Below are 17796 nucleotides of genomic sequence, written 5' to 3'. Positions count from 1 at the left end.
AGAGAAAACCCTCTCAGCGGGATGGCACTCGGTTGTGTGCCGATGTCTCTTCGCTCGCACGGTCTCCCCAGTGCCGGATTAAGCTAGTGGGGGGGGGGGGGGGCTGTAGCATATGTTATTAAGGGGTTCTAAATATAAAAAATATATATATTAAAACACACATGTTTAACTTGCATATTAAAGTAATTGTATTTTTTAATTTGCTATACAGCCGGATAATTCGACAAATCGCTAACCTTAAACACCCAGTCGTTCATAAAAGTTGAAGGCGGTATAGTACTATAGTAATAGAGCAAGTGCAGAATCACTGAACCGGAATTGATAGATTGAAAGCATTTAGCGCGGGGCCCTTGAAAGTGCGGGGCCCGTAGCACGTGTAGCTGCTACATATGTAGTAGCTACTACATATGTAGTCGCTACTACACATGTAGCTCCCTGATAATCCGGCACTGGTGCTCCCCCCTTACTCTCTTGGTGTGTAATTCGTTAGCGTGCAAATCTTTACGCAATCCATTTCCAGCTTTTTGTTCAATATTAATTGTTCAGCGTCAGTGTTTCTGATCCGTATGTTATAAGGCTAATGTATGATTAAACACTTTAAATCTTTACCCCTGTCAGTATGTTTTGTTTTCATAATTTGTTTAATTTTTCCAAAACGCACTCCGACCTACTGTTGTTCGTAATTTTTTTCATCATTTTGACGCAGGTGATTTCGAATATAAGGTTAGGCCCACTGAGCTATTTAGCTATTTTTCAGAGGCGACCTGGCCACAAATGATAACTCGACGCAGTGGCTTATCGCGTGGAAATCAATAGCATCAAAATTCTCTAAAAGCATGTTTCTAAATGTGGAGGAAAATCGGAGGACCCGGAGAAAAATCCACTTGACCACTGGGATAGAGAGACACGCAAACTCCTGTATACCGAGCGAGGTAGTTAACATTTCGCCACCGTGGCATCCCCAATTTGTTGGAGAAACCCCGAGTACCCGGAGAATACCCATTCGTGCAAGGGAATCCCACGAAAAGCTTCGCTTGTTATTTTATTAATCCAACAGACTCAACCCAGTGTGAGTGGACCCAATCTATCCATGGGTCGCATCCATTTGCTGGACTGCCATCTCCTGGCATCTCATAGCCATCCACTGGTGCTCAGCCATGTGAGTATCCGAATGACCAGGCTCAAAGCCGGCTTAGCTTCTGAACTCCGACAACAGCGGGCTCAGCTCATAGGCAATATAATTGCATGCGTTTATCTAAACATGCGCTTGTCCTGGTGATGGTTGCGGCAGCTGCGTGTTGAGTCGAGCGGTCCAGACCTCCCTTGCCCTGGCGGCAGACTCGAGCTCTTCCTAGGGAATTCCCAGGCGTTCCCAATACTATTTCTTGAACAACAAATGACGAGGCTATGCAAGTTCCGATGGTTTGTTAAGCGAGGACTATTCCGTGTTTAATTAGCAATATACAATGTGTTTAAGCACGTTGAGCAAATAATTCACAACAGATAACGCATAACAAATAATTCATAGCAAATAAATAGACTACGGCTGATCGTTTATTCCCATTTCAACATTCTTTCCAAGACATACAATGGCACCATCACTAAATCGTATTGTTAATGTAGACATAGCAATGCGAATAATATTAAAAAATAATATACTTTATGCATAAAATATTAATAATATATTTAGCGGTTTTAAATGCATTGGTAATTTGACAATACTTCTTCGTAAAAAAAGACTAAGACTGATGTACGTTACAGTTAAACATATACACAGGACAATAGTCAAAAGAAAATGCTCATCGTGGGTGGAAGGAGTGGTGGCACAGTGGTTAGCGCACCGTGCTATAATCCGGTGACCTGAGCTGAATTCGGGCCCAGGGGCAACATCGGTGGCGAGTGATCAGCGCGGTGAAGAATGGTGGTCAAACAACCGTCCATGACTGACACGTCGTTGGAGAGACCTTCATAGACAATGGTCTGTGATCTTCTTGGTTCTTTCGGTAAAGTCACGTAGAAGGGAAATAATAAAATAATAAAAATAAAACATAGTAAAATAATTCTCACGACGTTTCGGCCTGTCGGAAAGACAGCGACAGACCTGTTCTTCACCTGAGGACGGCTGCTTGCGTTGTGGCCGAAACGTCGTGAGAATTATTTTATTATGTTTTATTTTTATTATTTTATTATTTCCCTTCTACGTGACTTTACCGAAAGAACCAAGAAGATGAATCCCTGCAGTCACGAAAGCTTTAAATCGAAATGGTCTGTGAATTCATTATTTTATTTAGATAAAAAAAGTTGCAGACTATTTATTGTTTTTCCGATTATTACTCATGACCAGTTTTACTGTTTTATGTTAACCTAAGTAGTATGTGTGTGTGCATTTGCATACATATCACTATAAATATATACATACATAAAATATTTCTAAAACCTTTTTATTTTAAACATAAAATACAGATCAAAGTATATTTGTTTTCTCTGCAGTAAAAATCCGTTACACACATCACACAAGTCACACAGACACCACAAAAGGCACATTGTCACCAAATTACTGCGCATAAATTGTGCTTAATTAACGTCACCGTGCGTCGGCCTTGCCAACCAATATCATCGCTGCAAGCGGAGCATGGTCGGGATTTCACGGCGGGGTTAGGGTAAGCGACGTTGGGAGCTCGTAGCAGAGCGCGGCGGAGAAAGTGTCCTCGATTTCATCGCGTCGAGGCGACGGCGGACGGGTTGCGACACGCGTGCGGGTTTCGAGTCAGACAAGGCAAACTAACTCGGGGAGTTCCGAAACGAACGCGGCAATGAAGCGTATGCAGGTGTAGCCAGGAGGAGCGGGAAGGCGGCCGACGGCAGAATTGCGGAGTCCCATGCTCGTCACGACGGCCGTCACGCGGGTCAGTTATGCGATATCATGTGCCTGGACAGGTGGTGCCTCTCCCGGAAGCTCTCCCCGCACACCTGGCAGCGTAACCTCTCCTCGCGGCGCCTCTTCGACAGCGGCTCGGCCGAGCGCTCGCAGCGGTGGTGAGAGCGCATGTGGTAGACCAGGTCCGACGTGAGACGAAAGGACACGTTGCACTTGGCGCACCAGTTCTGCGGCGGCAACCCTAGCCCGCCGGGGCCGGCCACTTGAGGCATGGGCAGCGGAGGAGACGGCCTCAAGATGGGCCTGTGCACCAGAGGTTTGGACCAGGAGGCCCTGCAGTCCGCGTAGACGAACGTGGGCCCGTTGTGAGCGGCGGCGGTGGCGGCGGCGGTGGCGGTGATGCCGCGTGCGCCAAAGTGAGTGGACGCCGTTGTCGTCTTTAGCAGCTCGGAGACCATGAACTGAGAGCTGGTGGAGCGCCTGTGCTCGGACTTGGCTGGAGGCGAGAAGGCGCTCTTGTGCTGGCCCCCCACGATGCTCTTGGGCGTCTCAAAGACATCGCCCCTCGAGGTGTCCAGAGGATTTGGCTCACCGGCTCTGGAAGGAGTGCGCCTCTCCGAGCGATCACCTCTTGCGATGCTGCTGCCGCTGTTGATGTTGTTCATCCACACCGCGTGCGTCGGTCTCGCAGAATATTGAGCACCGTCATCCGGAGAGGACGTCTCAACCTTCTCAACCTTACGCTCTCGTTTCCACGCCTGCTCCTCCCTTTGTTCGCCCCGCTGCAGGCCGCGCTGAGCCTTCGGCCGGGCGACGCCGTGCGCGGACCTGGGACCTTCGACCGCGGCCGAGCACAGCAGGCGACCGTTAGCATCCGACGAGGTGTCACGGGCGATGTGTCCCTGCATTGCGCTCTCGCTTAACGCGGGCCGTGACTCGAGATCCCGGGCCAGGTTGTGAAAGTCCACGGAGCATTTTCTGGCGGCGGGGGCACAGGGAGCGGCACTCGGAGAGGCGAGGCACACGGGGTTGGAGTCTCGCAGAGGAGTGAGCCACGGCTGCGGAGCGAGTCTCACGCCGCACGGAGGAGCGCGGGGGTCGTGCGCCGGCGGGCAGTCCAGTCGGAACATCCCCGCGTAGTGTGAGCAGCGGTATCCCACGGAGTCTGCAAGGAGCACACACGAAGCACAGATTGTCAGACAGAGAGATGTACTCGTCTACTCAAGATTCCGCCGTTTGTATTCTGCAGCTCCTGCCCACCTTTTGGAGCGACAAGCATTGGATGTGAATCGAGGCTCGTTCAGTTCCACAGTCGAGCAGACTGCATCGGATTTATATATGTATGTTGAACTTCTTTTGCACCGTATGTAGCCAACCGTGCTAATCGAAGATGTATAATTGTGCATAATTAACTAAATACGAAGGGCAGGCCAATTGGTTGTGTAAGGTATTCTTCAATTATTTTACGTGGAGTGACAGATATATGAAGGAGTCATTGCTTGCATGCCAGTAGAATTGACGGGTGGAATGGCAGCGCAGATGATTAGAGCACCACGGTATGAACCCATTCTATTCCCCGCTACGGCTAACGCCTTGTGCCACGGCACTTACCCCCCACACCCTCCACCCACCACTCCTCACTTCACCAACCAGCACTGACCAGTTGCGGTCACGTATAGCCAAGTAACTCCGACGACTAACGCAAGCGTGGATAGAGAGGCCTTCATCTCGCAGTGGATTGACAGAGGACTACAAATAATGACGATTATTATTTTATTATGATCACTTCTAATCTATTAACTGAACACGAGGGACATCAATCGCACTTGTAATAGGACGTCTCGGATCTCCATATTAATGTGCGATGGTGCGCGGTGATGGACACGCCGACGACTCACACATCATATCCATGGGAGACGCGGGACCCTCCGATCCGACGCAGCTTCTCCTCCGCTCGCTCCTGCTGCGTCGACGTTCCTTTTCAAGTTGTGGATGGTCGCCGTTATCCGCCGCCTCTGGCGAGCTCTCTATCCCCTTGTGCGGACCCCTCCTCCTCCTCCTCTCTGCCTCTCCCTCCCTCCTTCCCTCCCGCCCGCTCCTTCTCTTGTTGTATTCTCCGCTCCCCCCACCCCTCTCTCTCTCCACCTTCCTTCTCCACTCGCTCAACTACTCTTCTTCTGTCGCGCCGCCGCCGAGACTCGAGTCCAATCGATCTGTTCCGCCTCTGCCGGAGAAAAGGGCGAGCACCGTTAGATTTGTTGCTCCGCGCAAGGAGTCGCTTTTAAGTCCTCGTAAGGGGGAATCGGGTGTCTAAGTGGACTCAAACTACCTCGCCTGGTATGCAGGAGGTCGTGGGTTCGATCCCGACCCTTGACGCCTGTTGTATATTTGGTGTTTGCGTGTCTCTCTCTCCCGTGGTCGCGTGTTTTTTTTGTCTAGATCCTCCGGGTTTTCCCTCCACATTTAAACAAGTGCCTTTAGAGTATTTGGCTGCTATGAATTTCCACGTGATAAGCCACTTCGTTGGGCTATCATTTGTTGCCAAGTCACTTCTGACTAAGAGCTATATAGCTCAGTGGGCCTTACCTGGTAACATTTAAAAATAGTAGTAAGAGTAATAGTGATGTAGACTACCTGTTCGCAATGCACTTGGAGTTTTTAGCTGGTGATGGGAAGTCTGTGTCAATGTCCATTGCCTTGAGTTTCTCAATTCGCTCGTAGAAGCAATGCCACGATTTTCCATCTATGTGACTTTACCGAAAGACCCAAAAATTAGCAATGCCACGATGCCAAACACATTACGAGCTGGTGAGAAACAAAACTAAACATCGCCGAGCCACATTGCAGCTCCACGTCTACAAGATATTGGCAATCCCTGCTCGTCTCAAAAGAAATGCTCAACTTTCCGAGATCCGAATATTATTATTATTTCCCCCACATATGAGAATTATTCCAGGTCACTAAATTGAGTTGATGGAATTCGCAGAAATATTGAGTGTTTGGAAGGATTTTTTCTGGGGTGCTCCAGTCTCTTTCCGAATTTTGTGGAATTGGCCACATATCTCATGGAAGTTTCCCTGTGCAAATAATAATGAGCATTGTTGTGGTTCATTGTATTCAACTTAAAACGCGTCAAATTGCGCGGTCAATTGTACACCACGTTCACGCATAATACAAGGATGAGTAGCTTACAGGTTTGAAGATTACCATACCTGTCAACCCCTATTTTATTACTTCCCTTCTACGTGACTTTACCGAAAGAACCAAGAAGAAGGTCGGCACTGATAAGCGGTCGACAGGTACGTGATACACAAAGCACGTTTCAATTTTCACCGCACATAAACACACGTATTGCACATAAATGTAGGGTTACAAAAGTGTACAAAGTGGTGGGAAATCTTCAATTAAATTCACAACGTCTGGCTCCGCACTTTTCACCTGCCCCATCTTGTTCTATGCACGAGTTATTACCGTCGCAAACATCGCACGGGGAACAACTTCACGGCGCGGTTTCGTTAATCACCATTCTGGACAATAAAAAAAAACGCACAGAGCTTTTCTTAACACCTACGCGACTCCAGAAGTTGAGAAACTGTGTTCAAATCGATCAAACCCCCGCCCCCCCCCCCCCCAAAACATCTAAAAATATAAAATAAATAAAAATATCAACAATAAAATTTCTGACCGCAACCATCACCCCGCCGTTCCGTCCCGAAACCAACCCCACTCGCGCCCACCGCTCACTCAACTCGCTTACCACCAAGCGAAGCAGCAGCAGCAACAGCAACAACAAAAGCAAGCCTCGACTCGCCTGCGCGGGGTTCCAGATTGTTTCCCTTCCGCTCGGCTCAGCGAGGTTTCCCCACAAGCAACGGGAGCCACACTCGTCCGGGCTGGCAGCGAGCAGCGAGGGGATCTGGAAGCATATGGTCGCAGCGTTAGGAGCACCAGGCCATTGTGGCTCGTTCGCCACAAAGCGTCAAATGAGGCGTGCGGTCGCCTCCGCCTGTGTGGTCTTTTCTGGAGGGGAGGGGGGCGCATGCGGTTCGCTTTGTGGGATTCTTCTTTTGGGGCTCGCCCATCGATTTGTTGCCCTATACCGCGGGCCCACTCTTGTGCGAAATAAAAAGACAACCCCATAGAAGGGGACGGAGATGGGGGGCATCCTCGCCCCCCCCTCCCACCCCCCATCTCTCCCCGCCTCCCCACCCCCCTCTTTTCAGCGCGGCGACAGAGGGTAAAGGACACGGCGCAGATACGCGTGACATAAGCCTCTTTGAGACCGAGTGGCATCTCAACGGGTTTAAGATGTTTTTCTTTTGGGGTCGGGGGGTGGGGGAAAGTGTGGAGGGGGTGGAGGAGGAGGAGGAGGAGGAGAGGGGCATAATGGCTTTTAGCCTCTTGTTCCTAATTTGCTGCCTGAGCCCCATGAAAAATTCAAACGTTTGGCAGCCGATCGAAGCCCCCTCTCAATTTGGATCATTCACCCGCTCCCCACTCCCCCAAGTCCATCAATTATGCGGCCTTCCTCGCAGCAAATGGATTTTGGAAAGGAAACTTTCCGAGTCGCCGATCGAGCGCGCCATGAAGCCGTCGCGTTATTCCCCGAGCTGAAGTTGTTGATCCCAACGAGGAGGCGGAGTGACTCCTCTGACCAAAGCCGTAATTATAATACATATTGGGGGGGGGGGGGGGGGACACATACTCCCAATATTCAAATATTCTCAAAATGCCCCCCCCCCCCCAATATATTGCTATAAAAAAAATTGCTATGCTATGGAAATATAAATAACAATTTGCTAAACCTTACCCACAATATCTGGACTTGTCTTCATATAAATCAATGCATAGATTTCTGTTTATATGATTGTGGTTATGGTTGTACTTTATTAATCCACAATCTCTGCTATTACATATAATGAAACAAGAAATGGTAAAAAAGTAAAAACAGATCAATGTAATACAATACACTATTAGACATTGTAAAAAATAAAAAAGTCAATCCCATTCATGAATTTTTAAAAATATTTTAGGCAGGAAATTTGTTTTCAAATTTAGATATTTTTCTGGGTTGGGACCCGCAGACACCCTGGAAGATTTGTTCTCCCCCAATGTTGACTCCTTGGCTACGGCCTTGCCTCTGACACACACGGGGACTACGCGCGAACGTCTCTCGCTTCGATGAGGGCGAAGCTCGCGGAAAGAGGCCCATGAGTTGCGAGTGCCTAATTCAAAGGTGTCACGCAACAAGATGGGTCAACAATTAAGGCTGAGTCAACGTGGAGGGGGGTCAATGAACCGTTCGGATAAGCGTTACTGATGTTAGCCGTGGTTGGGAATTAAACCGAGGCCGCCGAGATCGTAACGACGTCTCGTAATCGTGTAGCCGCAATGTGATAACCACCGAACTACCACATCCCCTACGAACAAAGCCTGTTACAGACTGTTGGGGCAAGTGCTGTTAGCGAGTAGCACCTATGAAGGCCGACACGGCCAACACCACGCCCGACCGCCTTTGTCTCCCCAGTGGCGATGTTTACACGCCGCACCGGGTACTTGTTTGATGCTGAGTCGACCCAGGGGGAGGCCAAGGTCCGGTTCAGACATTCGTCACCGGTGTTGACCGTGAGCGGGAATCGAACCAGCGTGGCCGGGTTCGTAGTTGCAGCGCGCTAAGTGCTGCACCACCGCTCCGCTACAAAAATACACAACAGCAAAGACACACACTCATACAAAAATACTAGACAACGGTACACAATACATGTACACGCGGGCACACTTTCATACAGGATACACCCAGAATCACACGGACACAAACACAAACCCACAGGCACGTACAATAACAAAAGATCCTCCTACACACGCTTTTGGGGACAAGTGCTTTAAGCGAGTACCTATGAAGGCATGAGGGTGTCGTGTGGCCAACACCACGCCCGCCCGCCTTTGTCTCCCCAGTGCTGATGTTTGCACATCTCACCAGGTACTTGTTTATGGCTGAGTCAACCTAGGGGATACCCGAGGACCGGTTTAAATATTCGCCACTGTTATTGGTCGTGAGCACGAATCGAACTCGGGTGGCCAGGTTCGTAGAGTCAGTGCGCTCAGCACTACAAAAAGACAAAGATCCCCCGTATAGCCTTTAACAGACTGTTGGGGCAAGTGCTGTTAGCGAGCACCTATGAATGCCAGCACGGCACACAAGGGGGTGGGTGGCCAGCACCACGCCCGACCGCCTTTGTCTCCCCAGTGGCGATGTTTACACACCGCACCACGTTACTCATTTGAGTCTGAGTCGACCTAGGGGATGCCCAGCAGCGGTTCAAATAATCGTCACTTGGTGTTGGCCGTGAGAGGGAATCGAACCCGGGCGAACCAGGTCCGTAGCGCAGCGCGCTGACCGCTACACTAACCGCTCCACACACACACAGCCCCACACGCGCGCGCGCTCAGAGACAGACCCACACGCACGCACAGCTTATGCTCGGTGGGCGTTGATGAGCGTTCGCACCATTAGTCGCGTTAGCTTTGTCCGGAGCCTCGCTCCCGAAGCCGAGGCACCATTGTCCGCGAGCCGTCCGCCTCGGCGTGACCGAGGCATCCGTGGCCGCACAGCGAGAGACGCGGCTTTGTGCGCAACCTCGCTCGATGCTTGCATACATGTCAGGTCCGCTTTCACAGCGAGCAGCGCCATGCATGTAATCCCTGGCCGCTGATGAGCGTCGGTGACCCTCCACACACACACACCCAACCATCCCGGTTACCCGACTCCATTCATATCAATGCGGACAAAGATCCCCCGTATAGCCTGTAATAGACTGTAATAGACCTGTTGGGGTAAGTGCTGTTAGCGAGCACCTATAAAGGCCGGCACGGCACACGAGGGGGTGGGTGGCCAACACCGCGCCTGGCCGCCTTTGTCTCCCTAGTGGCGATGTTTACACACCGCACCAGGTACTCATTTGAGGCTGAGTCGACCTAGGGGAGGCCTAGGATCGGTTGAGATAATCGTCACCGGTGTTGGCCGTGAGAAGGAATCGAACCCGGGTCGCCAGGTTCGTAGTGCAGCGCGCTAACCGCTACACTACCGCTCCCCGCAGAGGGCACACACACAGAGACACACACAGAGACACACACAGACACACACAGAGACACACACACACATACACACACAGAGACACACACACACAGACACACACATAGAGACACACACACAGACACACACACAGACACACAGACACACACAGAGACACACACAGACACACACACAGACACACACTGTCGGCTCCCTTGCCCTCTACGTATACGTACAGCCATCGTGGCACACGAGGGGGGGGGGGGGGGTCAGCACCATTACGCCCGGCCTGCTGGTGTGTAGCCACCCACACTAGGTGTGTGTGCTCATTTAAGGCTGAGCGGACCTAGGGGAAGCCCCGGACCCGATCAAATATTGGCCACTGGTGTTGGTCGTGAGTGGAAATTGAACTCGAAGGGGTCGCTAGGTAGAATTTATGCATAATATTATCACAAATATTACTAAATATTTATAAATGTTTACAAAATTAAATTCGACAAGACATTTGACGAGAACGCTGTCGTGGTGTAATGGATGGTAAACAGGATTTGGAAACCAGAAATCACCCTCTAGATTTTTTCACCAGCATGGTGAAGTATGGTCAATCAATCTCCTCGTCCGAGACAGCGTCCGGAGGATATCTAGCAATGGATTGACAAAAGATTGTGCAGTGATTTCCACGGTAATATTTCTTTCAATTGTAAGCTATTGTTGTTATTATTGGCAGTAGAAAACCCTTTGCCTTTCAATGGAAAATAAGAGATAGCTGTCATTTTCATCATCTTCTCTCATTCCTCCTGTACTCGGAGCACAAAAAGTAACATGCTATTTTTTGCGTAATAATAAAATGCCAAGATATTCTGTATTCTTTGAAATCTATGGTGTAAGCATTCTGGGGAAATAATTGCATTACCAGGAGCACAAATGTAAACGTTAGAACAATTTTAAATGAAATGTATTCCTTGACTTCCACGTCTTCGGTGTTGCCATATATATTCGATGTCTTTTGAGCTTCTTCCGCCGTTTCAACTCAATCCAACGTTTATTTGTTTCACGGAAGGAAAAAAACAAATCCCGTGTAGCCAGTTACCCGGCTAGTTTCGGTGGCAACGGCCCGCAGCCCCTCGAGTCGGAGTAATCGTTGGGGTGGAAAGGAGCCCAGTGAGCAGCCAGCCAGGAAACTCGAGGCATAGAAAAAAAATAGTTTTATTAATGATATGTTTACACTACACTTGACAATTCCATCACGTAGATGTGTTTTTGCTAGATTGTATGATAACAATTGGTAGTAAGTTTATATGCGTATTAGCGTGTTCGCTCGTCCTAGGACGGAAGCTGTAATATTTACGAAAAAATTTGAGCAGAGTATAATTGTATCTTGTGGAAATTTAATGGCAGTGAATCTTGCACGAAAGTATGTCATCAAACACTTCACTGCATTTCACTGTAGCATTGTATTAATGGCAGTGAATCTTGCACAAAACGAATTCATAAAACAACTCACTTCATGTCACTGTAGCACTGTATATAATTGACCTTCAATTTGTTCAAATTCACTGCTCTGATAATGTATTTTCTTCTGCTTTCGGTCGCTGGGGTTGAAATAAATTGGAATTCGATACAATATCTGGAAAATCACCGATAAATGTCTATTTTACCACAATGTATAAGCATAAATTAGACTTACCTTTGTCTAAAGTGCTGAAGAAATAAATAAAGACACCAAATCCACTTTGTTGCTGTGTAGAATTACTTATTAAATTAACTTTCAATAAAGAAACGTAAAACTTTAAGCGAATTTGCGAAAAAAATTATTTCCGCTCGACCTTCTGCGTGAGGGTAAAAATCCACCCACTCATGAATATTAATGCAGGGGGTGCGGCATGTGGAGTGACGTCACGCGCGTTACACACAGACATAAATTCTTGGCTCATTATAGTAGAAATGCAAGTAATGTGTATCAAGTCAGTCTCTGGTTCGAACAAGCTTTTGTGTGAGACGTTCATCTCCCACTGGTAGTGTCGAGTGAGTGGTGGAAATTCTGCATTCGTGTGAAGGGGCTCCGTCCATTCTGTTGACTTTCCTTTCCCGAGATACAGCTTAGATGTGAACAGGGAGCAGTGCTCCCCATCGTGAGCTCAAATCCAGGCCACGCTTGATGCCTTGCCATGCATTAGAATATTTACGAGGTCGATAAAATGAGTACCACCTGATGATGTTTCATACACACAACGATACCCTGTTAAGTCTTACAGCTCGTGTCGGCATTTGATGTTAGCGAGCACCTTATAAGGCAGGACGCCGCACGTCGAGGTGGTATGATGAGTAGCAAGGCCCACGCCTTTGGGGCCGTCCATAAATGACGTCACGCGATTTTGGACGATTTTTGACCGCCTCCCCCCTCGTCACACGGCGTCACAAAAAGTCAGACCCCCCCTCAAGTATGACGTCCCAAAGCTCTGCCCCCCCCCCCCCCCCGCGCTGCACTCTGATGTTGTAGGAGTGTTGTTGTCACAATTAGTGTTGTTATAACAATTCTATATTTATTTAAAATTGCGCATTTTGGTGTGACGTCACATTTCTCACCCCCCCCTTCTCTCGTCACACATCGTCACAAATGTCTGACCCCCCCTAGGTGCGTGACGTCATTTATGGACGGCCCCTTGACCGCATTGTCTCCCACAGTGCTGATTTTCTCGATACTCATTTTAGGCTGAGTTGAACTGCGAGAGACCCGGACCAAATTCGGATATACAGCGCCACGAAGGGGCATCATGGGGAGGATGTCACCAGGATCTGGTTGACTGAGCAGTGTTTAAATGTGCATGTGAATAGTTACACTATTAGTAGCTGTTGAGTATCAGACGGAACGTGCAACAATAAAACTCACGAAATTAACGAATTCATATTAAAAGGTAAATGTATATGCAATGGTGCTGGCACGTTGAATTGCATTTGGGACGTCAACAAATAATTCGCTTCGAAGCGTTCACGTTCATCTCGCTGGTAAATCGTGCACAGTAACCACCACACAAAGACAAAGACGCCCCGTATAGCCTTTACATACTGTTGGGGCAAGTGCTGTTAGCGAGCACCTATGAAGGCCGGAACGGCACACGAGGGGGTGGGTGGGTGGGCCACCACCACGCCAGACCGCCTTCGTCTCCCCACAGCGGCGATGTTAACACACCGCACCGGGTATTCATTTGAGGCCGAGTCGACCTAGGCGAGGCCCAGACCCAGCTCACATAACCTTCACTTGGTGTTGGCCGTTAGTGGGAATCGAACCCGGGTGGCCAGGTCCGTAGCGCGACGCGCTAACCGCGTCACAACGCCGCTCCCCACCCACACGCGCACGCGGGTCTCTCTGCTCCGGAGGAAAATAACTCAAACGCACACGCGAGGGCGTCATCCCGTTGTGCACTTTTTATTCCCGCTGCAACAGAAAGATCGACAGCCATATGCTGTTGCCGTGTAGAGCTGCACACGGTACACCTTTACGCCAGGCCTTCCTAAACCCCGGTCCTCGCAATCCACCACCACGCTCCCTGCGGCTTTCCGCGTTCACCAATTGACTCACCATTCAAATTTTGATTTAAAGCTTTCGTGACTGCAGGGATCCATCTTCTTGGTTCTTTCGGTAAAGTCCTGCATAATGCACGGGCATAATATGACTTTGAAACCCCCCGCCCACCTCCTACGCATTCCACAAGTAATGACAAATCCCATATCTGCATTTGCCATAAATATGTTAAATTCCTATTGATATGCAAATTCCTTTGTCAAGGCGCTCTTCCCCCTCTAACCCAGCTTAAATATACGCTGCCAAGCCTGGTGGTGTTCATTCAGACGCTGTCTTTCCGACAGACCTGTTCTTCACCTGAGGACGGCTGCTTGCGTTATGGCCGAAACGTCGTGAGAATTATTTTATTATGTTTTATTTTTATTATTTTATTATCACCATTCAAACGCAATTTAACTCGTTCCCACGCTGCACGCGCCCGATGATTGCTAAACAGGCGCCCCACGTGACGCGTTGAGCAATTGAGGCTGTCTGCGTCAAATGTAACACGCGTACACATACGCGATGAACACTTACACACGCACTCACACAGGTGTATGTACCGTATGTTGAACCTCTTTCGCACCGTACGCATCCAAGCGTGACAATCGCTGGTGCAAGGATAAAGAAATTGGTTTTCGATTTAAAAGAGTTTTAAAATATATAAATCTTAATTTGAATCGGCTTTCTATGAACGCAGACATATTCGGGCGCGTACAGCGTGGAATTAGTTAATTTGCAATTGAATGGGGAGTCAATTGGTAAAACGCGGAAAGCCATAAGCGTGGTGGGGAGGATCGCGAGGTACGGAGTTTGGGGAACCATACCTTAGTGTGGGACAATTCCATGTTACTCTGGCGGGGTTCAGTACATTTATCATTGACCTCTCACCGATTGTTGCAAGCCTGGCCAGGCGGTGGCGCATTCACGAGCGCACCGCGCTATGAACAAGGCCCTGCCAAAGTTATATGCCTTACCAGGGACAGCAACAACAACAAGAACAGCGATAAGAATAGGCTTTATCCTTTCTGGCAATAAAAACAGTTGTGTTAAGATGTTAAAACGCCAAACTGAAACATTTTGCGAGGAATCGTATACTGCATTAACAACATATATTTGAAGTGAGCATGCAAACAAAAAAAACATGCTTTGGTAGTATTTTTATGCATTGTCTTTGAAACTGATTGGTCCACACCAGAGACAGCTTTCTCTAGAGCCTCGTCTCAAACGGTGTTGGACCAGAGAACGCCAAAAGGCGAACAGCACAAACAAAATGCCACTGTCAGGGACATTGAGAGCTCGGGGTGAACAGCTACATAATGGGACCTCCCTTGCCAGTATCAAAGTATATCAATAGTTTTTTTTCATTTCAGACGCTGTCTTTCCGACAGACCTGTTCTTCACCTGAGGACGGCTGCTTGCGTTGTGGCCGAAACGTCGTGAGAATTGTATTTTATTATGTTTTATTTTTATTATTTTATTCTTTCCCTTCTACGTGAATTTACCGAAAGAACCAAGAAGATATAACAATAGGTTTTACCCGATCTGGCAATAATAAAACAGTTGTGTAAAGGTGTTAAAACACCAAAACTGAAACCTTTTGCGAGGAATCGTGTCTGCACTAACCACACGTACTTGTGGTGAACATGCCAGCTAAAAAAAGCGATGTCTGAAGTTCTGAGCCTGCCGCCTTCCCCTCCCCGTCTCACTTCACCAAACCGCACTGGCCAGAGTGGTGAAGTATGGTCAAACTCTCACGATCGGCGTGGGGAGCCCTTTTCATCCAGCGGCGTAATGACAAAGGGCTGCACGTAATTCAACTTAGAGTGTTCATTATAAATACAGTATATAAGTGGAAAAACATATCTGAGGCTTGTGTTATTAATTTGTCGTTGTGTGTAGCGGGGGGCAGTGCTGCAATATCCGGCTGGACCCCTACATGGTGGTCCAAATGTATTGTGACCCCCCCCCACAATTAATTGACCCCTAAAAATGTTTCACCCTTTGCATATTCATGTGTTTTAAATAAACCTTTAATTTTTTTGTATCAAGTTTTACAGAATTAAATGGAGGGGGGGGGGGCACAAGACATCTGGACCACCATGTACCTCGAGGGATTAATTTTATCGGGAGCTGTCCGGGGCTAAGCTTCGGAAAATATTTAGCCGCCCGTCCCCCCTCCCTCTTCCCCATGTCAGGCTGGGCCGGGTGCGAATTAAACATCTCACGAGAAATTAAATTAAGAGCTGCCAATACCCCCCCCCCCCTCCCAGGCGTCTTCAGCAACCCGCAGTCACCAGCGTGGTGAAGTATGGCCTAAGTAACCAACCACGACCCCCCCCCCCCCCACCACATCAGGGAAGAGACCCTTTATCCAGCAGTTGACAAATGAGCTGCATGTTGTACGATGCATTGCAATGTTTTTGTTGTTGTTTGTTCAATGTCACAACAAACATCACAGTTGCAGACTAAAACCGAAAAATATATTTCACGCCACGCACAACCTTTGCCTTCGTGCGGCTGTGGTGACGACTGGTGACAGCCCACCTCGCAACAGCGAGCCGGCGGCCTTCATAGGTGCTCGCGAACAGCACTTGCCCCAAACAGTCTGTTCACACAGGCTGTTACGTGGGGCGGGGGGGGGGGTGTCTTTGTCTTTGGTGGTGGCTGGGTGGTGGTGGTAGCAAGCTGGTTGTTGTTGGTGCTGGTGGTAGCAATTTGGGTGGTGGTGGTGGTGGTGCTGGTTAGCAAGCTGGTTGTTGTTGGTGCCGGTTGTTGTTGGTGGTGGTGGTTGTAGCAAGCTGGTTGTTGTTGGTGCTGGTTGTTGTTGGTGGTGGTGGTTGAAGCAAGCTGGTTGTTGTTGGTGCTGGTTGTTGTTGGTGCTGGTTGTTGTTGGTGCTGGTGGTAGCAAGCTGATTGTTGTTGTTGGTGGTTGTAGCAAGCTGGGTGGTGGTGGCAGGGAGATGGAGTGATGAGGAAGAGTGGTCACGTGCCTCGTCTCGCCCTCTCGTCTCCTCCCTCTCAATGGGAGCTCAGCACCACCCCCATCCTCCTCCTCCTCTGCACTCCCAGCAGTGGCTGGAAGAGAGAGAGAGTGTAAGGGGGAGGGGTGGTGGTGCAGAGCTCCCTTCGATTCATCATTGTTAATTCCTAAGCACTTCCCCCCCCCCATCTCCTCCCTCCCTCCCCCAAAAAATTAAATCATATATCCGTCTATACATTCAACGACACTTACACTACAATACAACATCCAGATGTCTATACAAGGAGCAACACAATAGGGTGACGACGACGACGACGACGAAGACATTGGTAACGGAATTCGGAAACTTAGCGAGCGAGCGAAGCACAAAGGGAAGACCAGGAAAAACAACAGCAGCAGCAGTAGTAGCAGCAAGCAAACGTGGGGAAACGGAAAAGACCGCAGAGTTTTGCAGCATGCCGCGCGCCTAGAATGTGATCTGCAGCTGCGGCCGCAGTGCGCTGGGCTCTAGCGGGCGGCCCTCTGCAGAGCTCCGTCGTGGCAAGATGAGCACTACGGGGACAATGAGGATGATGATGAAGGTGGTGGCCGTGGTGGTGATGGTGATGATGATGACGGCCGCAGTGGTGAGCGCTGCCCGAGCTGAAACTCCGACGGCGGGACCGACGGGCCGAGGCGGGAGCCAGTGTCAGGGAGCTTTCGATCTCTACCTCGTCTTGGACAAGTAAGGATTGATGGTGGTGGGGTGGGGGGAGCGGTGGCGCTTGTGGTGAGCGCGCTGCGTTACGAATCCGACGAGCAGAGTTCGTTCCCGCACACGGCCATCGTTATCTGAACCGATCGCGCTCGACTCTGCTTTAAATGAGTCGGTGCGGTGTGTAAACTTCAGAACTGGGGAGACAAAGGCGGCCGGGCGTGGTTCTGGTCACACCACCCCCAGTCGCTAACAGCACTTGCCCCCAGCAGTCTGTTAGCTATACGGGGGATCTTTGTCTGTTGATGGTGGTGATTCGCAGGGTGACTGCCCTCTTATTCATCTTGCTGCTTCTCTTCTTTGTTGTTGGCAATACGCAGGGCATATTCACCGGGTGGTTAAAACCAAATTAAACTAATGTCATGTTACCAGGTAAGGCCCATTGAGCTATAGACTGTAGATTTTTTGTTTCATAAGCGACCTTGCCACAAATGATAGCTCAACAAATTGGCTTGTTACGTGGACATTTAGAGCAGCCCAAAAATATTCTTAAACGCGTGTTGAGTCTCAACCTGGAGGCAAAAACCAGAGGGCCCCGAGAAAAACA

The 17796-nt window shown here is 49.2% G+C and overlaps 2 protein-coding genes across 2 annotated transcripts in view; one reads left to right on the top strand and one right to left on the bottom strand.

Annotated features, from left to right (window-relative positions):
* Window positions 1-2200: 2200 nt before the first annotated feature.
* On the bottom strand, window positions 2201-4933 carry ZNF488 (zinc finger protein 488). Its single transcript, XM_061571315.1, has 2 exons — window positions 4777-4933; window positions 2201-4043 (listed from the first exon to the last, which is right to left on the bottom strand). Exons 1-2 carry the CDS (start codon window positions 4787-4789, stop codon window positions 2908-2910), a joined length of 1149 nt encoding a protein of 382 aa, XP_061427299.1. The 5' UTR covers window positions 4790-4933; the 3' UTR covers window positions 2201-2907.
* Window positions 4934-16640: 11707 nt separating this feature from the next.
* The window catches only part of LOC133354322 (anthrax toxin receptor 1-like), a 93075-nt gene continuing 91919 nt past the window's right edge, over window positions 16641-17796 (top strand). Inside the window, exon 1 of the mRNA XM_061571065.1 lies at window positions 16641-17219. Coding sequence (XP_061427049.1) covers window positions 17041-17219 — 179 coding nt within the window. The 5' untranslated portion in view covers window positions 16641-17040. The remainder of the gene's footprint in view (window positions 17220-17796) is intronic.

Source organism: Lethenteron reissneri, chromosome 47 (genome assembly GCF_015708825.2).
Source record: "Lethenteron reissneri isolate LAM-NWPU_2019-01 chromosome 47, ASM1570882v1, whole genome shotgun sequence".
Classification (NCBI taxonomy): Eukaryota; Metazoa; Chordata; class Hyperoartia; order Petromyzontiformes; family Petromyzontidae; genus Lethenteron; species Lethenteron reissneri.
The sequence above is the reverse complement of the archived record's forward strand: the minus strand, read 5'-3'. Positions and strand labels throughout refer to the sequence as shown.